Raw genomic sequence first — 18,719 nt, 5'->3', positions numbered from 1 at the left:
GGTTTGAATCCCAACCACAGCACTACCTGCATGGAGTTTGCATGTTCTCTGTGTGCCTCCATGGTTTTCCTCCAGTTACTGTGTTTTTTTTTTTTGTTTTTTTCTCCCACACTCCAAAGATATGCTGGTAGGTTAATTGGCTCCTGTCTAAATTGTCTCCAGTATGTGTATGTATGACTGTGAGTTCGGGATCTTAGATTGTAAGCTCCTTGAAAGCAAGGGTTGATGTGGATATATAACGAATATGTAGAGTGCTATGTAAGTACCTGTAATAAATAAAGCAAATCTTTTCGTAATGAGGACACCTGGAGAATAAAATAGGGGTATTGCCAATTTTTTATTTCACACGACATTATTAGTACAACTCTTTTTTTTTTTTTTTTTTGGCATTTTTACTAAGTCTTTTGATAACGTTCTTTTAGAGCACACAAACACAATGTTTTGCCCAATTTATAAGTACATTTATGAAAGATGAGGCTGTGCTAAGTAAATAGATACCTAGCATGTCAAGCGCTGGAGTTCAATAAAACGGCACAGATCATCAGTTTAGAATTAATAGTGAATCGTGGTCTTACAATTCTAGCTCTCAGTCCGGCATGTGTAGCAATATGTAACGTAGTGCAATCATCATTTTCGTGCGTAGGCACCTTGATTTGTTTACATCCTTGTGTATGTTGGGGGGGGTTAAAAAAATTTTGGGTCTTTAAGTGCTGGGGTTAAACATTTATTTTTCCATACAAACTACATTTTTAGTACATAGGGCACCCTTTGTCCCATATGAGATAAAAAATGTAATTTTATCTTTTTTCCCTGGACAGGTTCTCTTTAATGAGACCAGGGTCAGTTCACACCACAAAGTCCCCCAGATCCACTCTGCATTCGCTTTTTTACTGCGTTTTTGTGTTGTGGTTACTGGGGTCTGGTACTTTTTTTTTTTAATGCTTTTTACTGAGTTCAGTACTGTTCTGTGTAGGAAAAAAGCAACACTTTTATTTATTTTTTTCCCTCCAGGAATTGAAAAGCACTGGAATGCACTGCTGTGAATAATGCCATTGAAACCCATAGAACCTACTTGACTTGCTTTTTATTTATTTACTTTCCTTGCTTTTTATTTATTTATTTTTTTAATGCGCTGCATGTGATGTGAACTGGCCCTAAGAGTCTCACCTTCCCTCCATTAAAGTTACAGCAACTTAGAGTGCAAATGTACCAGGGGTGTTTGAAAGCGATCTGGCTTCTAGTCACTGTCAAGTGTTGTATTTATTACAGGTACTTGTATAGCGCTAACATGTGCTTTCAAGGGGCTTACAATACATACATATACAAGGGCAAATTTGGACAGGAGCCAATTAACCTACCCACATGTCTTTGAAATGTGTGAGGAAACCACACGGGAGAATATACAAACTACGTGCAGGTAGTGCCGTAGTTGTGATTCGAATCAATGATCCTAGGACTGCCAGGCAGAAGTGCTAACCACGTAGCCACTGTGCTGCCCCAGTATTTCCAGTGATTTTTTTTTTTTTTTTTTGTACGATTGGAATGTATTTTCACAGGGAGGCTTTGGCACTCTGTAGACATACAATGGTTACATCTAGAATTCCAATGTGACCATGTAGAAAATTACCATTGTGTGCGGTGTTTGTTTGTCTTTTGATGTAAAAGCACCCCATACATACTCAAATATTAGTGTAGACAAAAAAATAAATTGTGTTTTTTGGCACCATAAAAATCCCAATATACTATGACTGGAATTAAACCATATAATATAATATAAGGAATGTGCTGTAGAGGAAGGTCTTGGGCCCGAAGACTCCCCTCCTAATTCAGCAAACTTTTTAAGATAAACAAAGAATAATGGAAGGGTTGAATGCTTACCTTTCATGAAAAAGTGCTGCTATAGAGCATTTCTGTGCTAGTCATGTGATCAAAAGCATTCAGAAAAAGGACATTTTTGCACTTCAATCCTTTAATTACTCCTATCAATCACGGTAGGGCTATAACTTTTTCTTGATGTGGAATATTGAACGGGGAATGGAGAATACTGTTACTCAAGTGTCATAGTTATACCTGTCTGTGCAAAAAAAAAGGGCTTTCTGTTTAGCTGGGTATCTTGGCAGCAGAGCTGATTTATGGTGGTTTTTCTTTTCTTTCTCTGTAATAGTTACCCGCAGTAGGAGCAAAACCAACCTGTTGGAGCCTGAACACGAGAGTTCCCCACAGGATGTCGCACCTTCAGGACAACCAGAGGAGGTTCTTGTAATATCTCTGGGGACAGGGCCCCAACTTACACCTGGAATGATGTCTGAGAATGAGGTACTTAGAAATGCTACTTTATCATAGTGCCATTGTTTCATATCTGATGGAATATTGGCTTGGGCAAAGATAATAGAGATGGAGAGATTTACTATTTTTATTTTTATTTAATTTTTTTACCAGGTTATATATAATTTCAGTGACTTGTCACATGGGGTAAAAAGTTGTGAGGTCAGGCCTGTGCTCTGTCAGAATAGGAAACTCGTCAGATTAGCTAACGGAGGTGACGTTTCGTCAGCCGCACATGCTTTCCAGCAATACCAGATTTGCTAATGTGACAGAACACCTGCAGTCAAAAGGCGGCAGTGGTCATCTTACTACACCAAGCTACATCTTGAATTTCACAGTAATTTTAGCAATAAAGTGAGCATATAGTTTATTGATATTTGTGATGTTTACATGTCCATCCAGTTCAACCACAATAAACAAAATAAAAAATATCATACAATCCAATATACCCAATTCTATACCCACAGTTGATCTAGTGGAAGGCAAAAAACCCCAGCAGAGCATGATCCAATATGCAACAGCAGGGGAAATTTCCTTCCTGATCCCCCGAGAGGCAATTGGATTTTCTCTGGATCAACTTTACCTATAAATGTTAGTACCCAGTTATAACAATCAACTGTGCTGGCCAGAACCACCTCTGCAGGGAAGTCTATTCCACATTTTCACAGCTCTTACTCTAAAGAAACCTTTCCGTATTTGGAGATGAAATTTATTTTCCTCTAGACGTAAAGATTGCCCCCTTGTCCTCTGTGTTGACCATAAAGAGAATAACTCAACACCAAGTTCACTATATGGACCCCTTATATATTTGAACATGTTGATCATATCCCTCCTTTATATTCTCTCGAGAAGAGGAGAATATTCAGTTCCTCTAATCTTTCCTCATAACTGAGCTCCTCCATGCCTCTTATCAGTTTGGTTGCTTTCTCTGCACTTTCTCCAGTTCCCCCAATTATCCTTTTTGAGATCTGGTGCCCAAAACTGAACTGCATATTCCAGATGAGGTCTTACTAATTTGAACAGGGGCAAAATGATATCTCTCTCGAGAGTCCATACCTCTCTTAATACAAAAGAGGACTTTGCTCGCTTTGGAAACCACAGCTTGACATTGCATGCTATTATTGAGCTTATGATTGACCAAAACCCCCAGATCCTTCTCCAATATGGAGTCCCCCAGTTGTTCTCCCCCCTAGTATGTATGATGCATGCATATTCTTAGCCCCCAAGTGCTTAACTTTACATTTCTTCTTGCAGCTTCTTTCAAAATGTAACATCAAAACCACATCACAGATGTCAACATACAATACTGATATACGGTCACTTTATTGCTAAAATTACTCAAATTCAAGATGTAGTTGGGTGTAGTAAGATGTCCACTGCCGCCTTCTTCTCGCTGCAGGTGTTCTGTGAGATTAGCAAACCTGGTAGTGGTGGCATGCTTGCGCAGATGACGGAACGTCCCTTCCGTTTGCTAATCTGACGGGTTTGCTATTCTGACAGAACACCTGCTCAAACACCAGCATAATGCCAAGCCTGCACAACCAAATAAACAGCAAGTCTATATTCGGTAAGTAGCTACGACCACCATTTTGTACAATGTAAGAATTCTGTAAGAAGGTGGGGTTTGGGTTCATGAAGAAATTGGCTGACTTTTTGGTCTGCTTCCAGCTTTACAGTTAGGATTGAATTGCACCTCAATGTGGAGGATACATCTCGTGTGTGTGTGTGTGGGGGGGGGGGATTTATAATGGAAGGGACAGTTTCCGCTTTTGATATTTACAAGAAATGCAATAAGATGTAAGAGGGCAATCAAGGCTGTTAAAAATAGATTATGAAAAAGATATTGCTGCAGAAATTAAAACAAACCCCAATAGAATTCAACAATAAGTCAGGAGGCAACACAAAGACCTTTTTGAATGATGAATACTGGTATTCACAGAGAAATGGCAAATATGCTAAAAAAAAAATTGTTATTGTTAATACTGATACAAAGGAAATAATCTTATTTTGGTCAGAAATATGGGTTTAAAACAGACGAGAAAAGCTAAATGTGAATAAATAGCCAGGACCTGATGGCTTTCACCCTCGAGTCCTCAGGGAGCTTGGCTCAGTGAAAATAGGATTTTTATATACAGCTTACCTGTAAAATCCTTTTCTTGAGAGCACATCACGGGACACAGGAGCTCATTACATAGTGAGTTATATAGGCACCTCTGGTGATCTGACACTGGTTAACCCCAATTTAAGGAGAATTCCTCCCCTATATAACCCATCCCATATGGGAGGCACCTCAGTTTTGTAGCAAAGAAATAGGAAACCACGTAAAACCCTGTGTCCTGTGATGTAATCTCAAGAAAAGGCTTTTACAGGTAAGCTGTATATAAAAATCCTATTTTCTTGATCATACATCACAGGACACAGGAGCTCATTGCATAGTGGGATGTCCCAAAGCAATGCTCAGATTGAGGGGAGGGAGACACAGATCATAATTATAGACCGCCATGGACCGGAGGACCTAAACTGCAGCCTGCAGTACACTGCGCCCAAAGGCGATATCCTCTTGCCCCCTGACATCCACCTGATAGAATCTGGTGAATGTGTGGACTGATGACCAAGTTGCAGCCTTACAGATCTGAACCAGGGAGGCCTGGTGATACACTGCCCAAGAAGCACTTGCAGCCCTAGTAGAGTGCGCTTTCACTTGAAAAGGAGGTATTTTCCCTTTAACACTGTAGGCCTGAGAAATAATCTGTCTAATCCACCTTGAGTGAGTGGATTTTGATGCTGCCTGGCCCTTCCTAGGGCCTTCCGGCAAAATAAATAAGCAATCAGTTTTCCTTATCTGAGCTGTATTGCCCTTACCACATCCAAAGTGTGCAAAGATTCTTCTTCTGCGGACTGTGGGTCCGGAAAAAAGGATGGTAGGAATACATCTTGATTCAATCCCGAAACCACCTTAGGTAGAAAGGACCTGTTGGGACGCATGACCACCTGGTCCTTATGAACAATTAGATACGGCTCTTTGCTGGAGAGAGCTGCTAGTTCTGACACTCTTCTAGCCGTGGATATGGCTACCAAGAAAACCAATTTTTTGGTCAAAAGAACTAATGAAGCCAGATGCAAAGGTTCTAAAGGTTGCCCCTGCAAAGCCGAGAGAACCAAATTCAGATCCCATGGGCATACCGGAGGTTTGACTGGCGGCCTTATCCGCATAGCCCCCTGGATGAAAGCCCGCACCAGGGAATGCGATGCAAGTGGCTTCTGAAAAAAACACTGACAAGGCCGAAATCTGCACCTTGATAGTGCTTACGGCCAAATTCATTTCTAGGCCTGACTGGAGAAAGGCCAAGATCCTGCTAATGACATACTTTCTAGGATGCCATTCCCTGAGTTCACACCAACATATGCCCTCCAGATTTTGTAGTAAATAAGCCTGGAGGCCAGCTTTCTGGCATTAACCAGAGTAGAAAGGACTGGCCCCGAAAGCCCACGGTCTCTCACAATGTGGGTCTCAGCAGCCAAACCGTCAAATTCAGACTGTGTAAAACAAAATGGTAAATTGGACCCTGTGAGAGCAGATCTGGCCGGAGAGGGAGGATCCACGGCCTGCCTACTGCCAACTTCATGATCTCTGCGTACCACGGTCACCTGGGCCAAGCCGGGTCTACCAAAAGAACCGATTTTTGTCTCCCTCTTGACTCTTCCCAGGAACCACGACAGAAGCGGGCATGGAGGGAAGGCATAAATCAGATTGTACTGATCCCAGGGAACTGTCAGAGCATCTGACCCCTGAGCAAGTGTATCTCGTGTTCTTGACACAAATTTGTCCAGTCTTCTGTTGAACCTGGACGCAAACAGATCTACGTCTGGAGTACCCCACCTGCGACATATGTCCCAAAACACGTCGGGATGCAGAGTCCATTCTCCTGGGCACAACTGCTGGCGGCTCAGAAAATCCGCCTGCCAATTTTCCACTCCTGGAATGAAGACTGCCGAAAGGCATGGAACATGCTTTTCTGCCCAGACAAGTATGCGATTCACCTCTTTTTGCGCAACCAGACTCCTGGTACCACCCTGGTGATTGATATAGGCCACTGCTGTGGCATTGTCGGAATGAACCCGAACAGGGTGACCCCGTAGTCTGGAAGACCAGTTTATGAGAGCCATATAAACTGCCCGGATCTCCAAGACATTTATGGGCAATAGCTTCTCGATCGCAGACCATTTCCCCTGCAAGCACGTCTCCCCCAACACTGCTCCCCAGCCTGTCAGGCTGGCATCTGTCGTAATAACCTTCCATGGAAGAGGAAGAAAAGTTTTGCCTTTCAGCAAATTCTCGGTTTGTAACCACCAGACGACTCTTGCATGTCCCTGGGGATAGACGCATAGGAAGATCCAAGGTTTGGGGCTTCCTGTTCCAAGCCGCAAGGATGCATCTTTGCAGAGGCCTTGATTGGAACTGGGCGAATGGAACAGCCTCGAAGGAGGCAACCATTTTCCCTAACAGTCTCATGCACAACCGAATGGGGGAAGATCTCCTGCCCAGAATTAGACGCACCAGATCCCCATTGGCCAAGGCTTTTCGCCTTGGAAGAAACACCTTGCCCTGAGCAGTGTCGATAAACATACCCAGGTATTCCAACCTGGTAGCAGGCTGTAGGGACAACTTTTCTAGGTTTATAATCCAACCTAGGCGTTCCAGGTGTTCTAGTGTTTTGGAAACACTGTGGTTCAGGGACGCTACTGTTTTCTCCATGAGAAGCAAGTCGTCTAGATAAGTCGTGAGGCTATACCCTGAGTACTTAGGTTTGCCAAGAGAGGGTCCAGAATCTTTTTGAAGACTCGAGGGGCCGTAGCGAGCCCGAACGTCAAGGCCACAAATTGAAAATGGCGCCGCTCTACCGCGAACCTTAGATACTTTTGGTGTGCGGGAAAAATTGGCACATGGAGATATGCATCCTTGATGTCTATTGATGCCATAAACTCTCCCCCTTGCAGGGAGGAGACCACAGTGCAAATTGACTGCATTCGGAAGGACCGGATGCATAAAAACCGGTTCAGATCCAGGATAGGTCTGACACTTCCATTTGGCTTCGGAACAGTGAAGAGATTAGAGTAAAACCCTGAACCCTGTTCTTTTGGGTCCACTTCTACTATCGCCCCTTGGGATAGTAAGTGATCTAAGGCCAGAAATAGCGGTTTTTGCTTTACTGGGTCCCTGGGCATCCTTGACCTTGGAAAGCGAGAAGGTGGAATCTCCTAAAACTCTAGTTTGTAGCCCAGAGATACCGAAGAGATCACCCACTTGTCCCGGATCTCTTCCCGCCAGGCTTCCGCAAACTGCAGGAGCCTTCCCCCCACTCGGCCGAGCGGGGGCGCCCCTTCACAAGGAAGCTTTTGGGCTCTGCTTGGCAGGCTTTCGCCCCAAAGTCTTTTTCTGCCCCTGGGCCCGGCCCTGAGCCTTTCCTGTAGAGGAGGGTTGAGAAGGCCGTCGCCACTGCTTAGAGCTTGATGCTCCTGGAGAGAGAACGCCTAAATGATGGACGTTTGCTCCTTTTGACTGGAAGGAGAGTAGATTTACCCCCTGAATTTATTTGGACGAATTTGTCTAATTCTTCTCCAAACAGACGTTCCCCTTTAAACGGGAACCCAATCAAATGCTTCTTGCATGATAGCTCAGCTGCCCAATTCTTTAGCCATAGGGCCCTTCGCATGTGTACCAACAGGAGAGACAAACGAGATGCTTGTTGGACAGAATCCAAAATCGCATCAATCATGAAACACAGAATTTGAGGTATTTCTGCATAATTCTCCACTTCCTCACTGGGAAGGATGCCAAGCATCTGCTTAACCTGTTCCTTGAGGAACTGACACAACCCCACGGCTATGACTGTAGGTTGCACTACAGCGCCAGTCATAGAAAAGGAGGCTTTTAATAATGTTTCCAACTTATCAGTTGTATCTTTAAATAACTGAGCATTATCCAACGGACAGGTCAGGTATTTATTCACACAAACTGCCGCATCGACAGATGGGACCCCCCATTTCTTGGTGAAACTTTCCTCCAGAGGATAATGCATAGAAAACCTTTTAGGAGGAGCAAACCGTTTATCGGGATGTCCCCAATCCTCATACAACAATTTATCCATTAAGGGATGAATTTGGAAAGGAAAAAGCAGTCTGTGGGACTTTCCTGACTCTCCATCAGAGCTGCGTGGGACCCCTGTATTACCTTTATTGTGGCAGGGATTGCAGTGGAGACATGAGACCTCTGGAGAACCAGGCTTCACTGAGCGTGTGTACTGAAAGGCATGCAAGTATGAATCAGGTTGCTCTTACTCCCTCTAGTGGTGGAAACCAGGTAAGACAAACTACTACTCAAATTAAGAAATCCATAATATAATTTTATATAGGATTAACTTCCCTTACCTGTCCTCGCCACAGGAATTGCTGAAAACAGACAGATTCCAGCCTTCACCCATCACGGCGGGCAGAGTTGTGCCAACCTTCAGTTTTTTTGGGGTTCTTTTCTCAGAAGAACCTCCTACCTGGACCTTGTAAAAGACTCTGCCAGAAACTTTCGTGCCACTATGTAAATAGTACACCAAGTCTGGTTTTCCCAGAGCCCAGTCTTCCAATAGGAGAGGACTTGCAGGCAAAACCTAGTTTCTTCGGATGACTAGGCCCGGGTACCATACCATCTTGGGAGTCAAAATATCGGCCCAAGATATTGATCCGGTTTGTTGTAGGCCCCCGCAGGGACCTGCACAGAGCTTTCTTCATAGCACATGTTTTACATGACCAACCACCATAGACACTGGCGAAAAAACTGAGGTTATATAGGGGAGGAATTCTCCTTAATTGGGGTTAACCAGTGTCCAATCACCAGAGGTGCCTATATAACCCACTATGTAATGAGCTCCTGTGTCCCGTGATGTATGATCAAGAAAGCAAGGTTTCCTGGTTCTGGTCCTGGTTTTTAAAGACACTTTATTTAGTAGAACGACACCAAATGATTGGTGTAGAGCAAATGGGTTTGCCTGTATTTAAATGGTCTAAATTTATACTCGGAAACTACAGATAAGTGGTTTGCAAGGTGTTTGAGGATATGCTAAGGGACTCTGTAGAATGTCTGAGAAAATGGTATTGGTAAGAACCAACATGGAGTTTTGAAGGGCCAAGTCCTGTCAGGCTAAGCTTTTGGCAAAAGTGAACGAAGCGTTGGGCAGAGCTAAGGCAGTATATGTAATTTATCTGTATTTTGAAAAAGCATTTGACACTGTGCCCCACAAATGCTTAATTTACAAACTGAGGACTATAGGTGTGGAGACAATTCTATGTACATAGACAGAAAGGTGGCTTTGGGAAGGAGTACAGAGGTGGCGTGGCCCAGTGTTCAGTCTTGAGGCCAATGCAGTTTAACCTGTTTGTAAATTACTTGAGAAGAGGTTGGAATCGGGAGTTCAATTTCAATGTTTTGCTAACTTTCATCTAAGAAAATATCGCAGAATAGCAACACTACTGGAAGACCCTGATAAAATAGAGGGATGGGGGGCTACTTGGCAGATGAGGTTCAATATTGAAATGCCATGTATTTGAGTGCTAAAAACTTGTATGCAAAAGGCTCATTAGGAGTTATAGGAACGGGAGGGATCTGTGATTAAGGCTGCATTCACACTACAGTGTTTTTGAATCACGGGCAGATTTGACAGCGCTGAAGTGTGGATGACAAAACACAGGACTCGCATTCGAGATGTCATTCATTTGTATGACTCCTCAAATCACGGTGCCGGTCTGCCGCCATTTTTGCACTATAAAACTTGCTGCAATTGCAGCATGCATGTCACCCCAAAGTAGCTCCTGATTTGAGGTGTCATTCAAATGAATGGCATATTGAATGCTTGAATATGCAGTACAGTTCTGGTCAGTATTCAACTAGAAGGTTGTCTTAGACTTGGAATGAGGTTCAGCAAAGTTGAATGACTTTAATTTACTTCATGAAGAGGTCCTCCAGCCTCTTATCAAACATGTTCAGACACATTTTAAGAGGGTGCATGATTGACAAATCCATCATCACTGTAGTGACGGTAGCAAACCATTTCATTTGAGGTCCCTTACAGGGGAATGGGTACAGCTTGAGGTTGGAGGAAATTAAGATGAACTGTAAGGCTCCTTTCACATGGGCAGATCGGCTCATCTGTTGCCCTCCTATGGAGTGGCAGGTGTCAGTGGACATGTGTCCATTGACACCCACCTACATCCGATCCTCGCCATTAAAAATGGATGGTTTCTCTGTTCACCATCCACCTGGCAGATCGCATCTGACGACAATCGGATGTAAACAGACAATCAGATCTGCTGCTGTAGTCTGCCTGTCTGAAAAGGCCCTAAATAACCCCCTGCGCAATTTCAGTTTAAAGCAACAAAAATTTGGCAGTTGTATCTGATAGGATTGTTGATAATTTATGGCCATAATAAACCGGGGTATGTATATTAAATGGTATTGTAAAAGATATATTTGACTTGTGTTATTTGACATTTAGGGCTTGCTCACACCATACATGCATGAATACTGATGGTAAAACCAAGCAGATTTCACTTGCAGAGACATAGGTTTTCATGCACACTGGCATCCATTTTCTTGTACGCCCATTATGTGCCCTATTCACACCAATGTTGGTGGCATGTCAGTTCTTTTTCTGCGCAGAAGAAATCTGCGCCTGATACCAGTGTTGTCACATAGAGAACAATTGAATTTTTTTGTGTCCCTGAAGAAAAACTGACGTCTCTGCATCATGGTGTGAATGAGGCCTTCGATTTTTTTTTTTTTTTTTTGTTTTTTTTCTTACTTTTGCCATCAGTGTAGAAAGTTTGTGATGGTACTGAGACCTTAGGGCAGGGGTCTCAAACTGGCAGCCCTCCAGCTGTTGCGAAACTACAAGTCCCATAAGGCATTGCAAGGGTGACAGTTACAAGCAAGAGGCAGAGGCATGATAGGATTGGTAGTTTTGCAACAGCTGGAGGGCCGCCAGTTTGAGACCCCTGCCTTAGAGACTTTCAGCTGAAACGAGTTTTGCAGCATCTTTGAAGGTCAGCTGGTTTTGTTAGAAGTTTTTAGCTTTATAATCATTCCAGCTTACCGCATTCATAAATTTTTGATCTTTTGTTGATTCTGTGCTGAGTACAATTGTATGTTCATATGCAGGTTCTAACCATGCAGCTTGTGGATGGTGGCCAAGCAGATGTTCCTGTGGATGACAATAAACTTCATGGGAAGCCAGATAAGACCCTACGCTTCTCTCTCTGCAGTGACAACCTTGAAGGCATTTCAGAAGGTGAATGACTAAACTAATTCTGTCTTAAGGTTTGGTACAGATCAACATTCAATGTCTGTATACATTCAGCACTTGTTTGAAACCTAACTTGTTTGAGGTCAAGGAGAGACATGTTTATGGGTCTCTTCAGTATAACCGTAGAATTACTTAAGGACAACTAGATCAATATTAAGCTGCCGTTGCTTTGATTGTAATGTAATGCATAACAAAATTATGTCCAAATCCTCGGCTGCGTAGGGCATTCCTCTTCATAAGCAAGATTTTTCCTTTTCAAAAAAGGGTTAATAAAAAAATAAAATAAAAAAATAAAGGCAATGACAGTAAACAAATGCACTCAATATGAGCGAACAAAAAAGTACAGTACTTCTTACAGTGAAAAAAATTTCTGTCTTACAAGTACGCTGCATTTCTCAGCATATTGATCCCAATACACATGTAGAAAACACCATAGAAACACAAAAGTACATTGTTTTTTGTGATATAGTTGCGCGTTGGTTACAGTAAGAAGGGCAGAAGAACACTAAGCATCCCACACTTTATTATACTTAGTTGGGCAACCCCTGTGTTCAAATACGAGTTTTTCATAGGTTAATTCCTGATTCACTAACCAAAGCCATGTAGGGATGGAGGTGCGAGCTGGATCCACTTGAGTGTTACAGCTTTACGAGCCATAAATGTCTACAGTAGCATAGTCGTAATATGTCCATTGATCCTCGTTAAGGACCCCCATCAAACACACCAGTGGGGTACATGGAGCAGGAATTGATAAGACCGCAGACAATATCTCCGTCACCTGTTGCCAGTATCTCACTATAACTGGACAGAGCCACATAACATGCGTGAAATCCGCGCACGGACATGTGCACCTAGTGGTGGCAGAGGTAGGTATACGGTGGAATCTGACCGGAATCAGGTATGTTTGATGTAGAATATAAAGGTGGATTCGTTGTGGACTGTCAGAGATGCAGATAGATGGGCGGAGCATGCCTCCATGTGCAAGATCTTTTAAAGGATAAGTTCACCTTTTTGGAACATATTACATGTTCCACTCATATTTATGTTTAAGCTTTTTGAGTATTTGCAGGCAATACAGGTTTGCAATACAAATTGCAACTGAACAAATGTATCCAGACGTCCACCCGTATTTAGGGTGGATCATGTAACCTGTTTCAGCAGCTGCAGCCTCTCCCCCCTTACCACTCTCCCTTATAGTCACAGCAAGCAGGCATCTTCTCCACCTGCCTGGCCACATCATAGTTCTATAAATGGGAAACTAAAAGGACCAACAGCCTTTGGGGTTTTCAACTTGTAGTTCTCAGTAAACTACCATAAGCTGAGAGCGCTCTGGTAGTTCATTGTCTCTTCCTGTCGGTGTGTATCTGCCTGCCCATATGCGGTACGAGCAGACAGATACAGACAAGTCAAGTCTACAGGAGTCCTGCATGGTGCTTTACAGGCTCAAAGTAAAAAAAAAAAAATTATTTTTTCTAACCTGGAAAAAAAAATGTAGATTTTAATATAAAAATATATAATTTTTTTTTTTTTTTACGTCAACTTATCCTTTAACACTTGGAAAAAAAAAGCTTAAAAAATGCCTAGTGTTACTAAACCCAGAACCCTGCATTCATTATATCTGGTCTCCCACAGTACACAGAACATGAAATGCAATAGTTTTAGTAAGTATAAATTGCTAAATACCTTTTCTCATCAGCAGTATATAGCAGTCTTGTGACTTCTATTAGTGTCTGACTGAGAACTGGTTAAAGCTTCTAGGAGGCGTTTTCATACTACACTGACTGTCCTCTGAGGATGCAGGACCCCTGACCCTCTGGACATTGCTGATTGACCTGTGCTGATCACATGCACTCTCCCAAGAAAAAAAAAATGCTAGCAATATACTCCAAACTGAGCATGTGCAGAGTGACTTTGTACTATCCGGACATATTTTGGTGTCGGAAGAAGAGGAGGATCTGTGCATACCGGATTAAACTGCCTTTTTACATAATGCACAGGATTAACCCCTTGGGTTCCACAGTGAGTATAACAAGCTTGGCAATTGGCAACCCCCTCCACAGCCATTTATAGGAATTATGTCTCAAATACCGTATTTATTGGCGTATATCCCAATCACACTCACACAGAGACACACAGACACAGTCCCACCTCCGGCATTGGACCGGTGTTCTATTGATCACAGGAGCTGGTCCAATGCCGATGGCGGAGGTGGGACTATATGTGACTGCCGAATGAGAGCCGAGTAAACGGGAGATGGCTTGGTGATTTCCTGTACTGTTGGGGCTGCATTTATGAAAGATGGCGAGGCTGCATATGGGTATTGAGGCTGAAAATTAATCAGGCTGCATTAAGGCTAAAAATGGACATTAGAAATAATTCAAATTGTACCAGCGATCAAGCCTACCCCCTTTTTGTCCTTTAATTTTATAGGTGCGCTGCAATCCCAATCGAATTCCCCCACCTTATGGGTTACAAGTGAATGTACAATATATATTGGGGGAGGCGCAATCCCCCAATATATATTGTAAAAATGAACATTAGTCAGGCTGCATTGATGGGAGATGGGCATTGATCTGGCTTCATTGCGGCTACAGATGGGCACTAATCAGGCTTCATTGATGGGCACTGACCTTTATTTTTCTTCAGAGATGTTTATTTAAAAAAATAAGTTTATTACCTGAAACTTCCCTCTTAAAATAAAGGTGCATGTTATACGTCGATAAATACGGTAATTACTTATGCTGCATGACACTACCATCCATTTTTATTTTTATGGCTAACAATGGTAACTTATAGAGGTTTCCTTATAAAAAAAAATTTTTTAAATATGAGATATTTAATCAGGTATTCTTGTATAGGTTTGGCAAGCTTTTCAGCTTGGCACAGTTATCCTTTTGTTAAAATAGCAGAAATAAAGGAGGAAAATCCAACTTGATTTTTATGTACTTAATGTCCATTTTACCAAGGACTTCTTATTCTGTTCTTTTAGATGTATTTTTTTTTTTCTTGGAATATATTCTACTAGAGCTCTGGTAAAGGGTCAGTGGTCATAAAGTAAAATATATGGCTGATTGGTGCATAACATAGTGCACACTTGCCCTGCATGGTTATACTGAAACTACTATAGCCCTATACTGTACAAACATTGCAATTTTCATTGTTTGGCTGTGTGTTCCAGTATTTTATGTTGCAGCTAATTTTATTTCCTAAGTCCAGATCTAAAATGTATCTATACTCAAAAACAAAACTAATATGTTGCAGATTACCAGTATTTTGTAATGCATTGGTTTATTTCTTTAAAGCTTTTTTCCCCCCTCCATTTTCATCTTATGATTCTGCTCTGATATGGGGTGACAGCGCACTCACTATGCTGCATCTATGGAGGAGATACTTTTTCACCCTAGGCTGTTTTGATTTTACCTACAAACACCACCTCCTCTATATACATAGTTTAGTTTACAAAATATAGCTTGGAGAGCTATTCAGTGCGGTACACAGGAGGTTACAAGAAAACTGGGTTTCTGTTGGGATAAACAAGTATTTTGTTTGTTCTAGAACAGAGGTAAGTACAGTCTGAGGGCCACATCCGGCCCATGGGGACATTTTTCTTGCCTGCAGCTGGAGTCCTCATTCACTGCAGGGACAGTCTCTGCTTAAGCTTTCTCATGTTTACGGAACCTGAGCTGCATATCTGGTGCCCCAGCAGTATGCCGTACAGGTCCTCAATCCATCCCGGTGCCATACTTTTGGTTGCTTAGTCCACCAGCATCCTAGCAACCAATGAAGTACTTCTGTGCAGACCTGCTGCACCTAGCTCCCATCCCACTGTTAACATCATTGTAAGTGTGCTTGTGTAACAGCGGGGCAGGAGCTGAGAGCTGTAGCAGGTCTGCACAGCCTGTCTAATCACTGTAATCATTGTCTAATCAGCAAGGCACACTATACAGTGGTAAAGTACGTTGATGCCCTGGAACTTATAGGGATACACTTGTGTGAGGGGGAAGGGGGTGGTCCTGATGTAGATACAAATGTAGAGCAGTGAAGGGGCTACAAATGTGCGAGGAGAATTTGATGAGGAAATGGATGTATTGCGGTTCTGACGAGAAAGAACACAGGTGTAAGGCCTCATGCACATGAAGTTTAGCCACATTGCATGATGCTCCACATTTAGGTGCAGATGAAGGATACAGGTGCATCATCCAGCCCTGCTGCCAGTAGCCTGTCAATTCTATTTTCTTATATTCACCGACCAACACAGCTCCTCTCTGTAACGAATGGTTGTTGGCCCTATCACTAGGAGAATACTAGGCATAGTTGTAATACAACACTCAGAACTCTTAGTTCTGCCCAGGGGGCAGGGACCTCAGGCTACAAACCCCCACCCTGCAAAGCAGCATCAGTTTTATTTTGCCTAGTGAAGGAGATGAATGATTCTGTGATCTACTATCAACATCCGGCTGGGTGACAGGCTGGATACCCTTATCCTTTTAGTCTCCCGAGTGCGGCCATCGAGCGTGTGCAGGTCGCAGCTATGGCTCGGCAGGCCAGGACATACCTCAGCTCCAGAGGTGGTCGGTGAGCTTTTATGCTCTGGGGCGTACATATGACGGGGCTACTGATGTCTGCGTCACAGTATGCCGAGGCCAGTAGCCTACCCTGTACTGATCAGGAGATCTACAATGGAATGTCTCCCAGCTATTAAGGACAGGTAAGTACAGCTCTCCCTGCTCCCCCGGCCGGGCTGAGCAGCTGGGCATTCCCTGGGAGGTTGATTCGGGGGTCCTTCTCTTCTCTCCCCTGTCCCTATCTTCCCCCCTGATGCATGTGGTACTGAGCGGTGTGTGTCCCTGAGGGCTCTCATCTGGGATAGGGGGCTGGCTGGCTGGTGGTGCCTGGATCCTGTGTATTTAGCTCCCGGGAGGTGCTTGTGAGGTCTGGCTGTGTTTTTGGTACGGCGCTATGTCTTTGCCACTTTTTTGTCTCTGTGCCTCATAGAGCTAGCTGGCGGCCATTTTAGGTGTGGGCGCGGGCAGCATGTCTTCTGGTCTTCAAACGGCCATTTTCCCAGTGCTTTCCTATTCAGGACACTGGTGGCCATTTTCTAGAAGCCTGATCACGTTTCCGTGTTCTCCAGCAGCAGCTACATGTGCTCTCAGCTTCCTGTTTGTCGTTACTGGATGCTGGGCGGCCTTTCTATGTAGTCTGAGGGCTTTTTTCAGATTGTTTTTACGATCGTTCTGACGTACTGCCACCGGCACAGTTTTGGTTTCCTCTGCACCCGGGAGCACTAGTGGTCTACAGGCAATGCTGTGAACAGCGTGGAACTCCTCAGGGTTGTGAGTCCGGTGGGTTAGAACCCCTCAGTCACCGGCAGCAAGGAGGGTGGGACTTGTCACTGTCTTAAGTCCCCTTCGGGTGGCAGACAGGGTAGGGTCAGCATGGCTTCAGAAACTGATGTTTCTTCCCCCGAAATCCAGGCAATTGCAACCGGGTCACCTGCAGACTGCACAGGTCCCATGGACACCCTGATGGCGGCCCTCAATTTGTTCGTTGCCAAGATGGAGGCGGTGTGTGGGAAGAAAGGTGCTAAAAAGCGGCCCCTAAACCCCTCGTCCTCTGGGGAGAGCTCTGACGCAAACTCGGGTCCTGCTGAGGCCAGTGAGCCCTGCTCTGTCTTGTCAGACTGCGCCGACCAGGACCGTTCAGACAGTGAGGATGAGTCCCCGTCCAGGTGCGACAAAGCGCTTGTTGGAGCATTTATCACAGCTGTGCGTGATACCCTGAAGATTCAGGAGCCAGCAGATCCCTCTGCTGATTTTGCTGGTCCCTTTTGGGTCCCGCAAGCCAGCACGTTCACCTAAAGTGTTCCCGTATCTGGCTTATTTTGACAAGTTCATTTACAAGACATGGGGTCGCCCGCCACGGACCTTGTCGGTCCCCAAATACATGGCGGTGCATTACCCATTTTGAGGAAAGCCTTCTCAAGAAATGGTCGGCTCCTCCGGTCATGGACCCCCCAGTATCCAGGTTAAATAAAGTAACCACGATCCTGGGTTGAGGGGACTCCTACATTCAAGGATCCCATGGACAGGAAGGCCGAGGCAGTGGCTCGTTCCTTGATTACGGTTGTGGGGTCTGCCGTGCGACCTGTACTGGCATCCGCACTTGTGTCGCAGACACCGAATGAGTGGGCAAAACTTTTGCACCATGAATTGGGAGAGCAACGGGCTTCTCCTGTCTCTGCGTGGAACTAGCAGACCAACTTGTGCAAGCCTGCAAATAAAAGTGCTACCGCTTGAAGGTTTGCCCGCACCCATGTCTCGGGTGGGGGGTCGCCTTTGAGAGTTTGCAGCCCGGTGGTCTTCCCGGTTATCCGACCAATGAGTCTACGATCTGATTTCCACAGGCTACAAGAGTTTCTCTTTTGGCCGCCAAACAGATTCTTCCCCTCCAGCATACCCGTATCCCTGGTTCGCCGGGAGGCCCTGTTGGGGGCAGTAAGGGATTTGCTGAATCGCAGGGTGATTGTTTCGGTTCCAGACTTGGAAGGCTTCCAGGGATTCTACTCAAATCTGTGGTTCCCAAGAAGGAAGGGGTACTTCCGATCTTGGAGCTAAAAGCCCTCAATCACTTTGTGAAAATGCAGAGGTTCAGAATGGAATCAGTTCGCTCAGTAGTCGCTGCACTCCATCAAGGGGACTCCCTGGCATCCGTAGACATCCAGCATGCGTACCTGCACATACCCATATGCATTCGACATCAAAAGCTTCTGCGATTTGCAGTCGGGGAAGCCCATTACCAGTGTTTGGCTCTTCCTTTTGGTCTGGCATCAGCCCCCCAAATCTTTACCAAAGTACTGGCTCCATTTTTTGCGTTGCTGCGGCAACCTGGGATCGCGATCGTGGGATACCTAGACTATCTCCTGAGAGAATCTTCTGCCTCAGAATTAGAGGAGGATGCGGCGATCGCCATGCAGACCCTGCAAGAATTTGGGTGGCTGTTGAACCTCAAAAAATCTGATGGTGCCAACCCAGCATCTGGAGT

The 18,719-nt window shown here is 44.3% G+C and overlaps 1 protein-coding gene across 6 annotated transcripts in view; it reads left to right on the top strand.

Annotated features, from left to right (window-relative positions):
- The window catches only part of GAPVD1 (GTPase activating protein and VPS9 domains 1), a 143,618-nt gene that overhangs the window by 78,336 nt on the left and 46,563 nt on the right, over positions 1 to 18,719 (top strand). For all 6 annotated transcript variants that reach the window (XM_077479007.1, XM_077479004.1, XM_077479006.1 and 3 more), the window contains exons 7-8: positions 2,165 to 2,316; positions 11,531 to 11,660. In XM_077479007.1, the coding sequence (XP_077335133.1) occupies positions 2,165 to 2,316; positions 11,531 to 11,660 (282 nt within the window). The remainder of the gene's footprint in view (positions 1 to 2,164; positions 2,317 to 11,530; positions 11,661 to 18,719) is intronic.

This window comes from Lithobates pipiens, unplaced genomic scaffold (genome assembly GCF_037356315.1).
Source record: "Lithobates pipiens isolate NorthernLeopardFrog02 unplaced genomic scaffold, aLitPip1_a1.2 Scaffold_1, whole genome shotgun sequence".
Taxonomy (NCBI): domain Eukaryota; kingdom Metazoa; phylum Chordata; class Amphibia; order Anura; family Ranidae; genus Lithobates; species Lithobates pipiens.
This window is presented reverse-complemented; position numbering and strand designations above follow the sequence as displayed.